At 40.0% G+C, this 15,303-nt stretch overlaps 1 protein-coding gene across 6 annotated transcripts in view; it reads right to left on the bottom strand.

The window, feature by feature from the left end:
- The window catches only part of SPSB4 (splA/ryanodine receptor domain and SOCS box containing 4), a 79,564-nt gene that overhangs the window by 36,358 nt on the left and 27,903 nt on the right, over window positions 1-15,303 (bottom strand). Inside the window, exon 3 of one of the 6 annotated variants that reach the window (XM_069024595.1) lies at window positions 10,086-14,857. The exons of the other annotated variants lie outside the window; for them this stretch is intronic. Coding sequence (XP_068880696.1) covers window positions 14,835-14,857 — 23 coding nt within the window. The 3' untranslated portion in view covers window positions 10,086-14,834. Of the gene's footprint in view, window positions 1-10,085; window positions 14,858-15,303 lie in introns of those variants that run through there. 6 annotated transcript variants of the gene reach the window in all.

The raw sequence follows: 15,303 nt of genomic DNA on the forward strand, positions 1-15,303 counted from the left end.
TACCCTTAATTCCATTAGCTGCTGTCTGAAAGAAATGTTAGCAAGTACATGGTATTTAATGACAAAGAGACAAGAACCCCATGGTACAGATCTCTCAAACCAGCCCTTGTCCTGCACAGGGATCCATGGAAGCAGATGTCAGCCAGGCATTACTCAAGGGCATCAGAGGCTCTGCACACCAAAAATCTGTCACAGCCTTTGTGCTTTATCCAGCTGGCCATGAAAATGACCCAGTATTAAGGGTTACTTTGCTGCATGTGTACCTGAAAACCTTTAACTTCCAGATCTGATACGGAGGGAGAGGAGCAGCTGCCTCACCGTGCCCAGGAACTGACAGATCCCCAGCCTGCACTAATTTTCCATTTCGGAATGGAGAACACAATGGCCACATTATGTGCCTTGTCACAGCTGTAAACGTGGCTCTGAGCAGCAACAGCAGAGTCACCTCGGCTGCCATAGCTACGAACTACTCCAGTGGCCAGGGGGGCATTTCCAAAGGTGCTCAGTTGTGCTCCCACGGAAAAATCACCCTGCAACTCCTGCCTCTGATCCAGTAAGCAGAATTAGCAGCTGTATCAAGGTAGATGAACTTAAATGTTAAAAGCCACACAACCGGGCAATTTACTGCATATCCTGATAAAAGAGTTCCAAAGGATAATAAATTACCCTCACTATTAAAACATACAACTTCTAGTTCATATTTTCCTTCTAACCAGCAGCTCCTGCTGGGCCCTGCACATGCATACTCAAAAGACTCTTTCTCATCATTTTTTTCCTTGAATACCAACTGCTAGAGCATGATGTGGTTTCTGGCTGGAGGAGCATTCAGCAAGGAGCACTGAACCATGCAGGGAGGGGAGCAAGGCAGCTAACAGCTGAGTACAGAGGGCAACCTCATCTCTGATGGACTAAGAAAAGTGTTATTCAAGCTCAAGAACATTATGGTTACTATTTATACCTATAAAAATATGTAGGTGTATGGAGAGGGAGAGAAAAATCTGACATAAGACTTGATGTGGAGTTTTCTGAAAAACAAACTTTTCTGAACTTTTTTTAAACAAAACCCAAAGAAACAAACAAGGCCTGAGTGTGATTTCAAGAAAAATACACATTTCAACAGTTCCAGTAAGTTTTAATAAGGATTTATGGTTTGCTGGTTGGTTTACACATACTTTTAAAATCTAACACTGAAGCGCACATTTAAACAGCAAGGGAAAAACGCGTGGATTCACCCACACATTTCTCAACACTTCCTCTCATGGAAAACGGGAATCACGCACCTACAGGAACTGTTTGTAAAGGCAGATGCAATAAAATTTCTCTTAAAAAGGTCAAAGAATAAGAATTTTATTTCTCCCCAGGTGCTCTCCATATATTTGTTCTACTTGACAGTAGGATCCATAGTGCCTGCAGGCAGCCCCTGAGCAACGGTACAAATCCCAGGGAACCCCAACAGCTGAGGAGAGATGCAAATCATAAACCTGGAGGTGTTTAGCTTGGCCTCATTCCAACACAAGCTCTTTAGCTCAAGAAGTGCCAAGCTTTTTTCCTTGCCTTATGAACTTTCTAGGAGCATATGGCCACGTTAACGCTGCAGTAATCACAGCTACCTGAAGCATGACAGACAACCATTTTCTGCACAAAAAGTTCCCTTGTAATAAAGCAACGTCAAGTAGGACGTGTCTTAATAATAGAGTCTGTGTTTCTAACACAGTAGTACTCCAGTCAAAAGAACTTTGTAATAGAATTTAATAGCAAATAAAAGTTTGCACTGAGCGCTTATGCAACAAATGCTTCAAAAATAAAGAGTAGCAACAAGAAAATGTATCTGATAAAACTGGTTCTTATACAAAAGCCTCTTCTGTCCATTTTTCATGTTTCTTATTTTTTAAGTATGCTGATGTCTATTTAAATGGGAGTCAATCCCAATATGAAGCTCAAATAATTTTCTTAATGAAAAAACATTTAATAAGTCTATCTTCAAAATCATCCTATAGCCCAAGGTGACCATACTATGAAGTTATCCTTCTTTCTTTTCAGTCCAGGATTTATTACAGTTTCATTAAAATATGTGTTACTCTCTCAGATACTTCAGAACAAGAGCTCTGTAAATAACACAAAGAATTATGCTGTGTGATTTTACATGCTTTTCTTGAAGCTTAACTCAGTATGTTCAACACAGCCCCAGTATCTAAATGTAGCTCCCATGCTCAGGGAGCAATCTAGTCAAGTATTAAATGTCATTGGACAACACTGCTTATTTCCAATATTTTCACTTTCCCAAGGGAAAGCAAGTTCAATGCTTGCAAAGGATGAAAAGCAAACTATGGCCAGAACACCATAAGTGACCCCAAGTACACGGGGCGGGGGGGGGGGAAGGGGTAGTTCACCATTTTGTTCAATTGCACCTAGACAATAAACCCAAAACATCAACGTTAAAAGAAAACCAATGTTTTTCACAGTCAAGTCCCTTGTGTGATGTGTACAACATGTTATCACTTCCCTTCCTGGGCATTTTTGGCACTTTATTGGGACCTGAACATCAAGGAAGAATATGAAGTGTTTCAAAGCCCTGACATCCTCACATCACTGTTACATTATTTGTTTTTGAAGAGGTCACTTGCACTCAATAAAACAGCAGCAGGGAGTGTAGAAGAGGATTGCACAGACCACACTGCCAAGTTACAGGGTGTAATAAACAACACTTGGAAAAAAAGAGAATTTAAGAGACACAAAAATAATAAAGTAGAAAAGATACAAAGCTCAGGTAACTCCTTTAGCAGGACACACACTCAGCTCTGAAAGAGATCTTAATGCTGAAACTACGGGCTTAACCAAAGAATGGAAAGCCAGAAGGGTGAACCAGGTACCAAGTTGAATTTGACTTGTCATAGTGGCCTGTATGACACCTTGCAAACCTCAATAAAAAGGGAAAACTGGCCAGGAGGCCAGAGAAGCTGTTCCAGTTCTCACCTAACACAGGCTGGCCCAGTGCTTGGGCTGCATCAGCACCAGCAGCACAACCCCAGCAGCTGAAGGGGTGGTCCCCTGCCTCCCTACCTCAGAAACACAAAACCTCCTGAGGGAAAGTGAATTGAAACAGCGCTGAATTTAAAACAACCATCCAAATAAAAAAACTCGAATGGTAAAAAAACCCAAATGGTTGAAACTCTTGTGTAGAAGCTGCTGCAATTTCTCCTGCTCAATTAATTAAATACCACGGTTTGATTTTTTTTTAAATTTCAAGAACTCATCACTAGGTACCAACAACAAAACATCCCTCATTCACTCTCTCACACAGAATTAAACATTAAAAACACACACTGCTTTCACCTGTCACTTCAGGCATTTAATTTTCCCCTGAAATCAACTACTTTTTTTTTAATAGGTCAACTGCTGACCCCCCAACACTGCAGTGCAACAGTCTGAGAATAAACAGGCCCAGGAGGTTTGCTGAAAACATAAGCTTGTTGAACATCTGGTGCTATTGAAGGATAAAACCTGGAAGAAACAAGGCAGGGGGTGGTGGTATCATTCTGAGCTGGGAGAAGGCTTGGTTACCGAATGTAAGACCTTGCCAAAGTTGGGCAGTTTGGAATCTTAAGCTCCAATTCAGGCAATAACAAGAAAGTGACCTTCTTTAATGAACTGCATCAATGGATGTCAAATAGATTAAGGCTGCTGGCAGATAAGTCAATCTGCAAATGAACTACTCCCAGCTGGTTCACGGATCCAAGGTATCCATAGCTAATTTTTCTAAAACTCAGTATCTTTTCCAATAAACTTCTCAGGTTAAAAAAGAGGTAAGTTAAAAATAAATGTGTTTCTTTTTTCTTTTAATCCATCTTTTTTAGATAGCAAAGTGTTGCTAATAGACACCTTCATTGGGATGCTATTTCAGAGATGTATTTGTTAGCAATGCTTTGGTGGAAGTGAGGATTTCCAACAGAGAGTCACACTAACCTCACTGACTGCCAGAAAGATGTCCTGATGCTTCATTGCTTGCCCTCAGATTCAGCAGCAATGAAAGCCAACCAGCCCACTGAAAGCCAACTTACAACAAGGCTTAGACCAACAGCATTGCAAGGACATGAGGCAAGAGGCAGCTTTTGTCCCATGCTGAACGATGCTTTAAGGATGCATCATGGAGCATCAGTCTCCAAATGTAAGCAGGAACAAGGCAGGGCAGACTGGTGTCAGTCACCAAATATTTAGGATATTAAAAAAATATCTTTAAAAGGAATCAATCCACATACACACAGTGTAAGCAGACCAGAAAGGGCAGATTTACTCTAAGTCAGAGAAAACCCACCTAAAGTGAGCCATTTCAAGGATACCTATCAGCAATTTTAGCAATAGCAGTTTTCCCCTATTTTTTCAATACAACTCCTATTTCAGATACTGTACCAGTTATTTGATCAGTGCCAACATAACTCATACAAAATTGTGTCTAATGAAGTCAATCTAAAATTAGTCAGGAGGCAGCATTTGCTTCCCTTGCTATGCTGAAGCACTGGTGCTGGGTTTGAATTAACAGCTGATTTTTAGTTCAGGCCTAATAAGGCACTTAATTCTAAGCAGAATATTTTCCCATCTACTTTCTTCAGTGAGAGAGAAGGCAAAGGATCTGCTGCCTTTCTTCACCAGGGGAGGTTTTACATTTACAGTGTGTTTGTGATGACCAGTTCTGAATGAACAGCTGGTGAGTAGCCATAAGGATGCCTGCAAACAACATGCACAGCTTCCTTTTAGGTCTAAAGGTTACCTAAGTATGAACAGATGCCCATATTCAGCTCAAGAAAAAAGACAGAATTAACTTCACTACCAAGCAACGGCAGGAATACTGCCATGGTCTAATCTTTATTGAGGGCAGTTTTTAGGCTTACCTATAATAATCCATTTTAAGCTGTTTCCATTTTAAGTGGTTGAAACTATTTTATAAACTGTGTCTGACAAAAACTTGTTTTCGGTCTCCTGGAACTATTTTAAGCATTTGCTTGGTAATGGAAAACACATGTGAGAAACAGAGTATCAAATAATTCTAGCAGTAGTATTTCCATATTTTATTTTCATCTTATTCATAGAGGTGAGGTGGAAATAAAATTCACCTTACCTGACCAGACAAACCTGTAATCCCTGCTGCAACTCCTGTAGCAGCTTTAGTGGTCTTCAGAAATACCTGACATTTTACTAAATATCAAGTTATCCTGTCTCTCCTGTCAGAGATCATGGAATGTGCTTATCACAGATCCACTTCTATTACCTTCAGGTGTTTCAAAAAACATATAGCTAAATCTTGTATTTATTTTAATACATGAGGAAGCACCATATAAAATTTCAACTTTTTTTTATGAGCAGATTATTTTATGATAGCTTGCCTGGCGCTATTTTGTTTTCCATTTCATGATACTTCCTGTGCTGAAGGATGTAACCGAACTGCCACATTCAACCAATATCAGTAGATCCTCTAAGAATATATTTCATTCCTTTTCAAGCCCATTTATACTTTTGATTTTCACATAATCTCACTGCAATAATTTATAGGACTGATTTTTTCAATTTTTTTTTTTTTTTTTTTAAATAAGGCACCTGGTATTTCACTGGAACACCTCAGTCATCAGATTTTGACACAGAACCTTCCACAGTGACTTTTTCTGTGCCATTTATGAATGCACAGACATTTTTTTAATATTCTCTGCAGTTATTTCTTTTTCAGACTGAAGAGTTAAGCCAAAACAAACCAAGAGAGGTGTTTTGTCACATAACACATATGTAAGCTGCCACAACGTGCTCTGGATGCAAAAAGCTTACACAGCTCCACAAAAGGAGACCAGAAAGTTTAGGAAACTAACTATTAAGGGTTCCTAAACACATATACATCTGGCTAAGTACGAAATCCAGATGAATAGAGGCTAAGGGATCACCCAGATGAAATAAAGCTTCAGAGGAATCGGGGAAAGAAAGGGATTGCTCTCCCTCTAAGCTTACCCAGCTCCCACACTGTCCCTTAGCCAGCTAGTAATTGTAGCTGTCGAGGATACAGATGTAGGGGGACTATTGGTCAGATCCAGGTTTATTTATTCTTTCCTTGTGCAGAAGCCATACTTTTCTTCCTATTCAGCCTATTAATTTTTAGTATTTATTTTGTTTAGTATTTATTTACATGTTTTAACATCTGGGGAGAAGGGGTAGGAGAGGGCAGGTGTGGACAAGAGCACGTGGTACTCAAGACACAAGCTGGCCACAATAACATCACCAGTTCCCTGCTCTGTCCCAGTTCACAACATCACATTCAGCCTGGGGGTGACTCATTAGTGACATTTTCATCATATTAGGCACAATGTCTCCAGGATCTCTTTCAAGATGGCAACAGTTCATCCTGCACAGAACTCCTCACACACCACACAGAAGCACATTTGCTCCCCTCACCCCATCCTGTTACACATCACTGGGCAGATGACATCACCAAACTTCACCTACTTCTTTACTGTCAAGTTAATTACTGCAGGATTCTGCTCAGAGTCCAATTTGGATTTATCTACCGTGAAAGATTGTGTGTAAATTACTTCACCTTATTTTCCAGTTCACTGTTACTGTACTGAGCAGAGTAGATCCCAGCAGAGATCATACTAATAATCTCCTCCCAACTTAGAACCTGACCATTTGCTTCCACCTTTTCTTGCCTGTTTTTAAAAAAAGGCTCCCAAAAGAACTGCCTGACTTCACCAACATACAAGTTTTTCAGAAGGGATTCTTTCATCAGGTTCTCTGAAGTATCTAAATTTCAAAACCTATTGGACTGCCCTTACTCCCACACATTCCCACCTTCAGACAACTAAAAAGCATTACACTCCCTTCCATGAAATAATCATCATATATATTCACTTGTCTAATCATCCTATTCTTTGTTACAGTTTCTAATATCAAAAGCCAAAATTCTTGTTAGATTTTTAATTTAGTCTTTATCTGAACACTAGATCTCCAGCCGGGATCAAGGGGAAGCACAGACTAGACGAGGTCCCCTCTGTAATGGAATCTACTGTACATAACGTTGACTATATAAGTGAAAATATAGGTGTTTGATGCTGCATACCAGCAAATCCCAGGACATGGGCAGCCCCAAGGCACAGGCAGGAAATGCCTCCAGGGACTCCACACTTAATGACTGTGCCTTCTAATGTACTTCAGGGCACATCCTTGTCAGCCTAATTAAAACCAGAAATCATTTACTGCTCATTGTTTTCCCTGAGAGGCGGGAAATGACTGGAGACCGCTGGCAGAAGTGCCCCAGGAGGCACTGAATTCCCTGCTACAATTACCTGGCAAAAAGAGTAGTAACATCTTTGGAGACTGCTGTCTGCACCACACAATTCCATGTTTAATAAAGGATTTGGTTTCACCTTTCCAAAAATAGCTGAATGCGTTCTATGAGAATTTCAAGAAAGGCTCTAAAAGGGATAAGAATGAGATTATATATATATAGCTATATAGATAGATATAGATGAAATATACATATCATTCATCTTGGATGGCCCATTTGGGACACAGATAGTTTGGCTCTGTCTGCAGAAGCTTATTTGTGAAATTATAATGCACCAAAAGGTGGAAGTTATTACCTAAAGAACAGATAAAGATCAGAAAAATTACAGGTCTAATCCTGCTTAATCCAGAACACTTCATTCTTTGGAAGTGCTGTGTAATACAGAACATCAGCCCTTCCGTGAAAAGGCTCTCTCTGCTTACCCATTTACTGCACTCTAGGTAGAACAGAGTAAAAAGCTGTCAAACCAAGCCAAAGAGCCCCTAAAAACTCCTGTGACTGCAACTAACTTGGACAGAGAAACAGAAGCAGATCAGGTCTTTCTAAGCACTGGCAGCAAGAAGATCCAGAAGGGCCTTTAGTCAGTACCTCCCCCCTCTACCACCTGAAAATCCATCTCTTTGTCTGCTTCTTATTCTGCAAGGTCAAAGGAGAGCTCTACAATTGAATCAGCTTTATCATGATTTTCCACATTAAATGAAACTAGTGACTTCTTGACAGTCAAAGAAAATTGTTCTTTTTTAAAAACCCAAGAATTTTAGGGTTTATTCAGGGGATCAAGTAAAATCTAGTTGTGTTCAAGACACCTAGACAGCTTTGCACAATTGCATTTGTACGACTCACTTGGTTTACCCCAATTTCTTCAAAGGTCATTTCTCACATTTTATCTCAAAAGACGATTTTAAAATACTGTTTTTGCAAAACAACTGGCAGAATCAGCTGAACAGAGCCCCTGTGTGAACAGAGACAGTATCATTTGCAGATTAAAGAAGGAAAGAATGAGTAAGAGACAATTTATAGCTGTCCACTCAGAGAAGGACACCAAAGCACTCTTCTTCCCCAACTCCTGAAAAAACATCTTATCATACTCCTTGCAGAGAAACTAGAGAAACAGTATTGTCCACCTGCTCATGAAAAGGAGACACTTCTCCTTCTCCATCTAAAGCAGAGAAGACTTCCTTGCACAAGGAGATACCACTTCCCAGCAGCCAGAGAATTTCAGAGAAGCACACGGCCTTGCTGAGCTCCACAGAGGATCAGAACATTACTGTAAGATTAGCATTGGGAAATTGATTTAGCATCTGCCTTTTTGGCCCAAAATCTTGATCCTAAAAGCCTGAAAAACAAAGTTTTTTTACACTTAACGTGTGTTCTTGTATTGGTTATATAAATGGGGTTTTCTTCTTTTCTTAGTACTGAGCAACTTCTCAAGAAGAGAGAACACTGGGTTTTCATTTTCCCCTGCTCCAAGAGCAGATCCTACCAAACACCTCCTTTCATGCATTACTTCAAAAACTAATTATGCAGAGTTAGCCAAAAGCTCTAGTTTAAAAGCCTAATCTCTCTTTTAAATATTACCACTGCAAAGGTAATTGTGTACTGAGAACATAACCAGAAGATGCTAACTGAGGGGGTTTTGGGGCTACAGCTTATCCTGCTTATAAGGGTAGCTAAGCATACAACAGGGAAAATAGCAAACTAGGACATTTGTTATTGCAAGGAATTGTCAGCAAGGAGAAAACAATAAATTCTACAAAATGCTTTGTTACTTTCTACCTGGGAAAGCAAATCTTTTCCCTATTTAACATAAGATGCCTACTGCAATAACTTGTTAAGGTGTCTTAAAAAGCAAATGAGTAACTTAGAGTGAATTTAATTTCTGTTAAATCAAAATTACAGTAATTCACAATAATGGGGAATAAGTGATTTAGTGTACCATGGTCAAAGTGACCCTTTGATTTTACACTCACATTTCACACACAAAATGCTTCTTTGTATTGCCATTTTAAGGAAGTTTATATCAGCACAGAAATCTGGGGAACAGAAAGCAGATGGTAGCTCCAGCTGATGAGAAGTTCCTGGGAGCCGTGGGATTTGTTGACCAGCACTTTCCTGTGGGTTGCTGAGAAACCCATCCACCACAACAGGGTAATGGCTGCTCTTGCTCCCAAAGCAGCACAGAAGGCTCTCTAATAGAGAACCTCTAATGACAGCAGCCAAACACTGCCAGAGAGGCCTCTCATGCACAGACACCCCTTCCCAGGCTCGTTTTTTTTCTCCCCAGGCCAATTCCTCCTTCAGCTCCTTCTCTGCAGAGCTGTCACCACTAATGACTCGTGTGCAGCACCTCACATTTACCCCAGGCTGGAGCTGGGGCATCATGAGCCACAGCAGCAGCACGTGGGTAAGGAGAAGCACACAACTGCTGCTCTGTGGCCAGGGAAGCTGCTGAAAGCATCACCCACTTCGATACAAAGTCCAAACCATACTGGTTTGTTCCAGTTCTGTTCTGTTTTAAAGACAAACTTATTTTCATGAACATGAACATGAACATGAATATAGCCTATGTATGCATTATGTATTAAAGGTGCTGGGGAAAAAATGGGCCAGAGGAAGTCTGGAACTTCCTCTGCATAAGTGATTTAGGAAAAAAAAAAAAAATCACATTCTTGGGAAGCCGCTGCTTGCATACAGATGCTGCCCAGTTAACAGAATTGCATTTCAGAATTATTATCAGAGTTTCTTATCAGAAATGCTGCTGGGGATGACGCTAGAAGGTTGGAACTCCAGCAATTCAAGTACATCAAGTTACATGCAGGACTCTGAAAACATTTACATCACAGATGATTTAGTTTCTGCTTTATTCTTGAAATGAAATTATAAAATGCCTTGAACATATTCCTGATGATCAGTAATACCTGGAAGTTCAGCAAATTATTTTAGAGGACACAAGATCTATTACATAGCAGTAACAGATTTAAATTTACAGTAAGTTCAGAAAACTGAGGAAAAAAATTTTAAGAACTTATAAAAGTCTATCAGAAATTAAGAATATGTCACTCAAAAATATGCAGCATTAATTCAGCCTCTCAGATGCAGAAGTATTAACAGTTCACTCATTTCTACACAAATTGAAAACTCCATTTGTAAAGTCATGAATGACAAAAAATCCTGGGAGATGCCAATAGCATCACAGTGATTCCTGCAAAGTTCATACTAAAAACACAGGGAACATTTGTCAGGTTCTTTGACTTATACAGGCTCTTAGTCTGACTTACAAAAACAAGCAGTTACAAGCAGTGGCCAGGAAAGCTCAGCATAGCTGTGCTTAACACCAGGAGGAGCCAGGTGAATTTTCACTCCCTACCATGCAGCTGGGGGTTGGAATCGGAGCTCCTGCACTCCTTCCAGAAAAACTGGTGATGAAAGTAAAGAAAGTACAGGAGGGATGTCTGGTCATTCAGGAGTATGGATAGTCCTGACCCTTCTTTTCCATGTGCTACTTGGCTTACTACATCAAGGCTTATTTCCTTCTGTCAAAATCTCAGCATCTTTTTTCTTTAACCCTCTTCCCAGACTTGTCTGCTTTCTCTCTTCCTTTTAAGCACTAGAGCCTTCTTCACATTTGCTCTTTCAAGTACATCTTCCTAGATCTTGCTGGCACTTCTCACTTTAGCCTCTTGCTCTTTCTCCTCCCTTGCCACACATTTCATTCTGTTGCCTGTGGGTCACACGTCCTTCATGATATCATACATCCTTTGCACACTACAGCCCTTTGGCCAAGGTCCCCACAACTCTGACTTCCAAACCACAATCTAAATGAAAAGTGAAGCATGTGTGAGCATTGCCTTCCCAAGCCAAGAAAATACCACTGAAGCTGGTTTCTCAGTGTAAGTCCAAGCCCCAGGTGAAGCCATCCCTCCTTTCCCAAACATGCCATGAACAAATTACTCAGAAGTACAAAAGGATTGGCTGTAACCAAATACTAACGTAGACTTAATGGACTGCAGATTTTGCAGGATGTTTAAAGTTTCCCTTCTGATCTCTCTGAACTTTGGCCTTCATTTGTTTATACAAGCAGAGGCCATCAGGTCATACCACTAAAATCAGCAAATTGTTTACACATATGGTAAGCATGCATGGAGCAGGGCTGGAGTCATGGCTACAACACAGCACATTAAAGCAATTGCTTTAGTTAAAACAACAAAGATAGAGTGAGTCCACACATGTGATGAGGAGACCTTCCAGTGCAGTGAAACTCAAGTACGAATCAAGAAATTAACTGGTATTTCTTCAGGAGCCAAGGCACACATTTCCATGCCAACCTAACCCAAGTCACTTACCCCAACACTGCCTGTTTAATGAGAAGTGGCAGCCTTTGACATCACCAGTGTCAAAATATTACAAAATTTTAAGTGCATGAGCTAATTCAGCAGGGTGGCAGTTAACACTGCAAAGAATATAAAAGCTCAAAAAGCGAGGCTGGAAGAGAAGCTGTTGCTGACAGTACACAAACACCAAACGCGCTGCTGGGTTGCACTTGTTTGAGCACCAGGTTCTAAACAAACCAAGATCCTAAGCCTTTAAAAATTATTTTAACTTTCATAAAGATCTTTTTAAAGCCTCTCCATATAGTGTATTTTACGTAATACAAATCACTTGAAAATGAGGAGTTTTCAGAAGCACAAAGCATTTCAGTTTTGAACATGTGAACAGGGCATTAGTATAACCCCACATTCTGTTCTGTTTTGATGGACAGAGGAACATATTTTTGAGAGCAATTACAGGCTCTATGCTTAAGAGAACGCCAAAATATGAAAGGTAAACACTACAAGAAATGATGAAAAGTACCAGGATCTAAAAGAAATTAATCATTTTGTCTTGCTCAAATAAACTGTAGCTGTCAAGCTTGCTGAAACCAGAGGGAGGAGGAAGCAGATTTTTTTAGCTTCAAGATGCTGTCTCAAAGCTTTGTGGCCCATTCAGTGGCACAGTGAATAGACAGGCAGATATGTGGCACACACAAGAATATTATTAACTTTTATAGTTACTTTTTATTGAAAAGCAGGAACACCACGCCTTTAAATGTTGTGTCCGAACCAACACACGCAGAAATGGAATTCCCGTTTCCAATGGGGACACAGCGTGTTGTAAAAATTGAAGTGTCTGTTGTGAGAAATAAAACTCTCAAACAAAAGTTATCCTTTTTTAATGTTACCTACTTTGTTCATAATACATTTTGGTTTCATACAAATCACTTCTCTGGAAGAAGACAATTTGTTTGGCCAACCAGTGATAAGAAATTGGCAGAGACAGAGCTAATACGAACCTTTTCTTAGAAAAAAAAGCCAACCCAGCTCAAAGACATCCCACATCTGAAGTTCATTACTTTCAGAAGTAAATGTTCAGAGAAGGCAGAGATATACTCTTATATTGTTACTCATGATACGAGTTTGACACATGTACGAAAATGAAATTTGTGTTCTCTTAAGCATGACCATGGAAAATACAGGTATAGCTTTCACTAACTGATCTGAGGTTACACTGGAAATTACCAACAGAAATTCTCTTTGTAGTGTCATCATTTTATCTTCTGTATTTCATCACCAACTAACATTTAATCAACTGAAAACATTCTCTCAGTACTTGTACATGAAGTTCAATTCTGTCAATAACTTCAAGCATAACATCTCCTCTGCCTCAACCCTGAGTTCCAGCACTGAAGACTGAAATGCTCCATCTCACACTTCTAGTGTTGGAGGTTTTCAGCAAAAATCAGGTTTGATAACAGACCTGAAGACAGATTTGATCATCAGTCCCACCCCAAAGCAGTTTAAAGTGAAAGACTGAAGGTATATTGCCAAACCAAAGCAGATGAGGGGGAGCTTTGATCCAGTGCCGTCCTGCTAACAGGACTTTTCCACTGCTATCTTCAAAGGGTAACATAAACCTGAACCTGAGAACACAGGGACTGGCGTGCTCTGGGGGTTTCCACTCTGGCTCTCCGGGGAAAACTACAGAATACACCAACTCATGGACACACAGGACTGGGGAGAAAAGAGTCAAGGAAAAAGTGAGTACAAAAGGATGACTTGCAGCTGAACCTACCACCTTTTAGCAGAGTGAAACACTATCTCAACCAAGTGGGATAAGGCTGCCCAGCAAAAAAGCAAAACCCATTCTGCCATTTGCCAGCTTCCAGGTGCTTGACTGCACAGCCTCAGCATTATTTTCACACAGTGTTACTGCTAGCTTTATTCTCCTGTACACAGGGAGCACCCAGCACTGCTTTCAGTGGAACCACCTGCAGAATAAAGCAGCATCTCTGGACTCGCTCATTTTGGACCCACTGCCTGTCAATCTACCATATAAAATGGATTTTGCCATAATACGAAGACTGGTATAGGAATTGCCACTCACCACAACACATTCTTTTTCAGAGTGTAAATTTCTCTGAGCTCAAACTAGAAATTAGGTTGTTTAACTGCCTCTCCAAGCAGAGAAGCTACACTGGGTTTAAGAGAAAGAGGCCATCTGCAAAAAGAGCTTATGATTACGGAAGGGTAGAAACTTCCATGGCTAGAGAGACAAAAAAAAGGAGTATCTTAAGGAGAAATATAACTTATGAGGAAACATGTATGAAAACAGTCTTAATTTAAAAAGCGTGCATTTTTGGCAATAAAATAAATATTTCACTGAATAACAGAAGCATCACTATTTGCCCTGAAACTTGGATTTCTAGTCTACAATCCCCAAAAGCAAGAGAGATAGAGAAAATCCAAAAACAATAATCCTTTACAAATTTCCACTTCTAATATGAACCTGTGATAACCAGTTCATATTGCTGAGCAGTTCTAGCATCATAGCTCAAGCAAATTCATAAAAGAATTAAGCAAAGGCTACCAAGCTGCTATTTCAGTGTAGTAAGTACAATATTCACAGTGTAACTTGTTCACATCAATTTTGAGAACAGAAGTATAGTCACTGCTCTTCAAGGTTCTTATTTCTTAAAAACAGAATACATGGGAAATCAGTGGAAACACAATCAGGCACTTTTTCCTTAAAAGTGTAGATTTGGCAGTTGCCATGGCACCTTTATGAACCAAAGAAGGAAGATAAAGCACAGGTATGTCAGGATGCAAAGAAACCACAACCCAGCTGTGGACTACTGATGCCTGTTCTTAGCCTTGGGAACTACCGAGCTTGAAATAAAGTATCCCAGCACCTTCTAATGTGCTAGGCCAATGATAACTGGATTCCTTGCTGATAAACAAAGTAGACAAGACTGTAATGAGGGAAAAACAAAAAAACCCTCACAAAAAAAAGCCCGAAACCAACAAACCTGCTATCTGTAAAGCTGATATGTGCCTTAGATTGTCTGAGGAGGCTCTGTCACTGGAGATCTTAACAGGACAAACTTATATAAAACAAATGCCATTCATCATTACAGTTAAAGTCACACATTTAAATCTGAAATGTCCTTCTCTGGAAGAGTGATACTGCATCTGATCTTCTAGTTATCAGTAACAAAAATGCCTGAAGTTGGGGACAAGAAAAAAAAAAAAAAAGAGATAGGTAAGAATTTATTATTGCTTAGTGTGGTAACAGAAAACAAGAGAAACTCAGCTGGGGAAGGAAAGAAAGAAACGGGGACTGAATAAATGAAGAGTATCTGGGAGAGAGATGTAATGCAGAGATCACCAAGAAGGGGCAGGAGGTGGCTGGGGTGAAAAGCCACTTAGCAGAGTGGCATATTCTAGTGACAATAAAGTGATTTCAACCTGCTGGGAAAAGGCTGAGAATTAATTAGAAAGTGTCAACAAATTAAGATTAAAGGACAAAAAACACACTTAAGCCAGAGATGGGGGGTGCACATAGAAGAAGACAAAAAACCCCCAACAAGAGTTATCAGACTCTTGAAGCTTGAAATGCTGTTTCCTGTTAAATTATCTCAAACGTTAAAGACTGCTTCTTCACAGCAT

The sequence above is a fragment of the Aphelocoma coerulescens genome, chromosome 9 (genome assembly GCF_041296385.1).
Source record: "Aphelocoma coerulescens isolate FSJ_1873_10779 chromosome 9, UR_Acoe_1.0, whole genome shotgun sequence".
In the NCBI taxonomy this organism is placed as follows: Eukaryota; Metazoa; Chordata; class Aves; order Passeriformes; family Corvidae; genus Aphelocoma; species Aphelocoma coerulescens.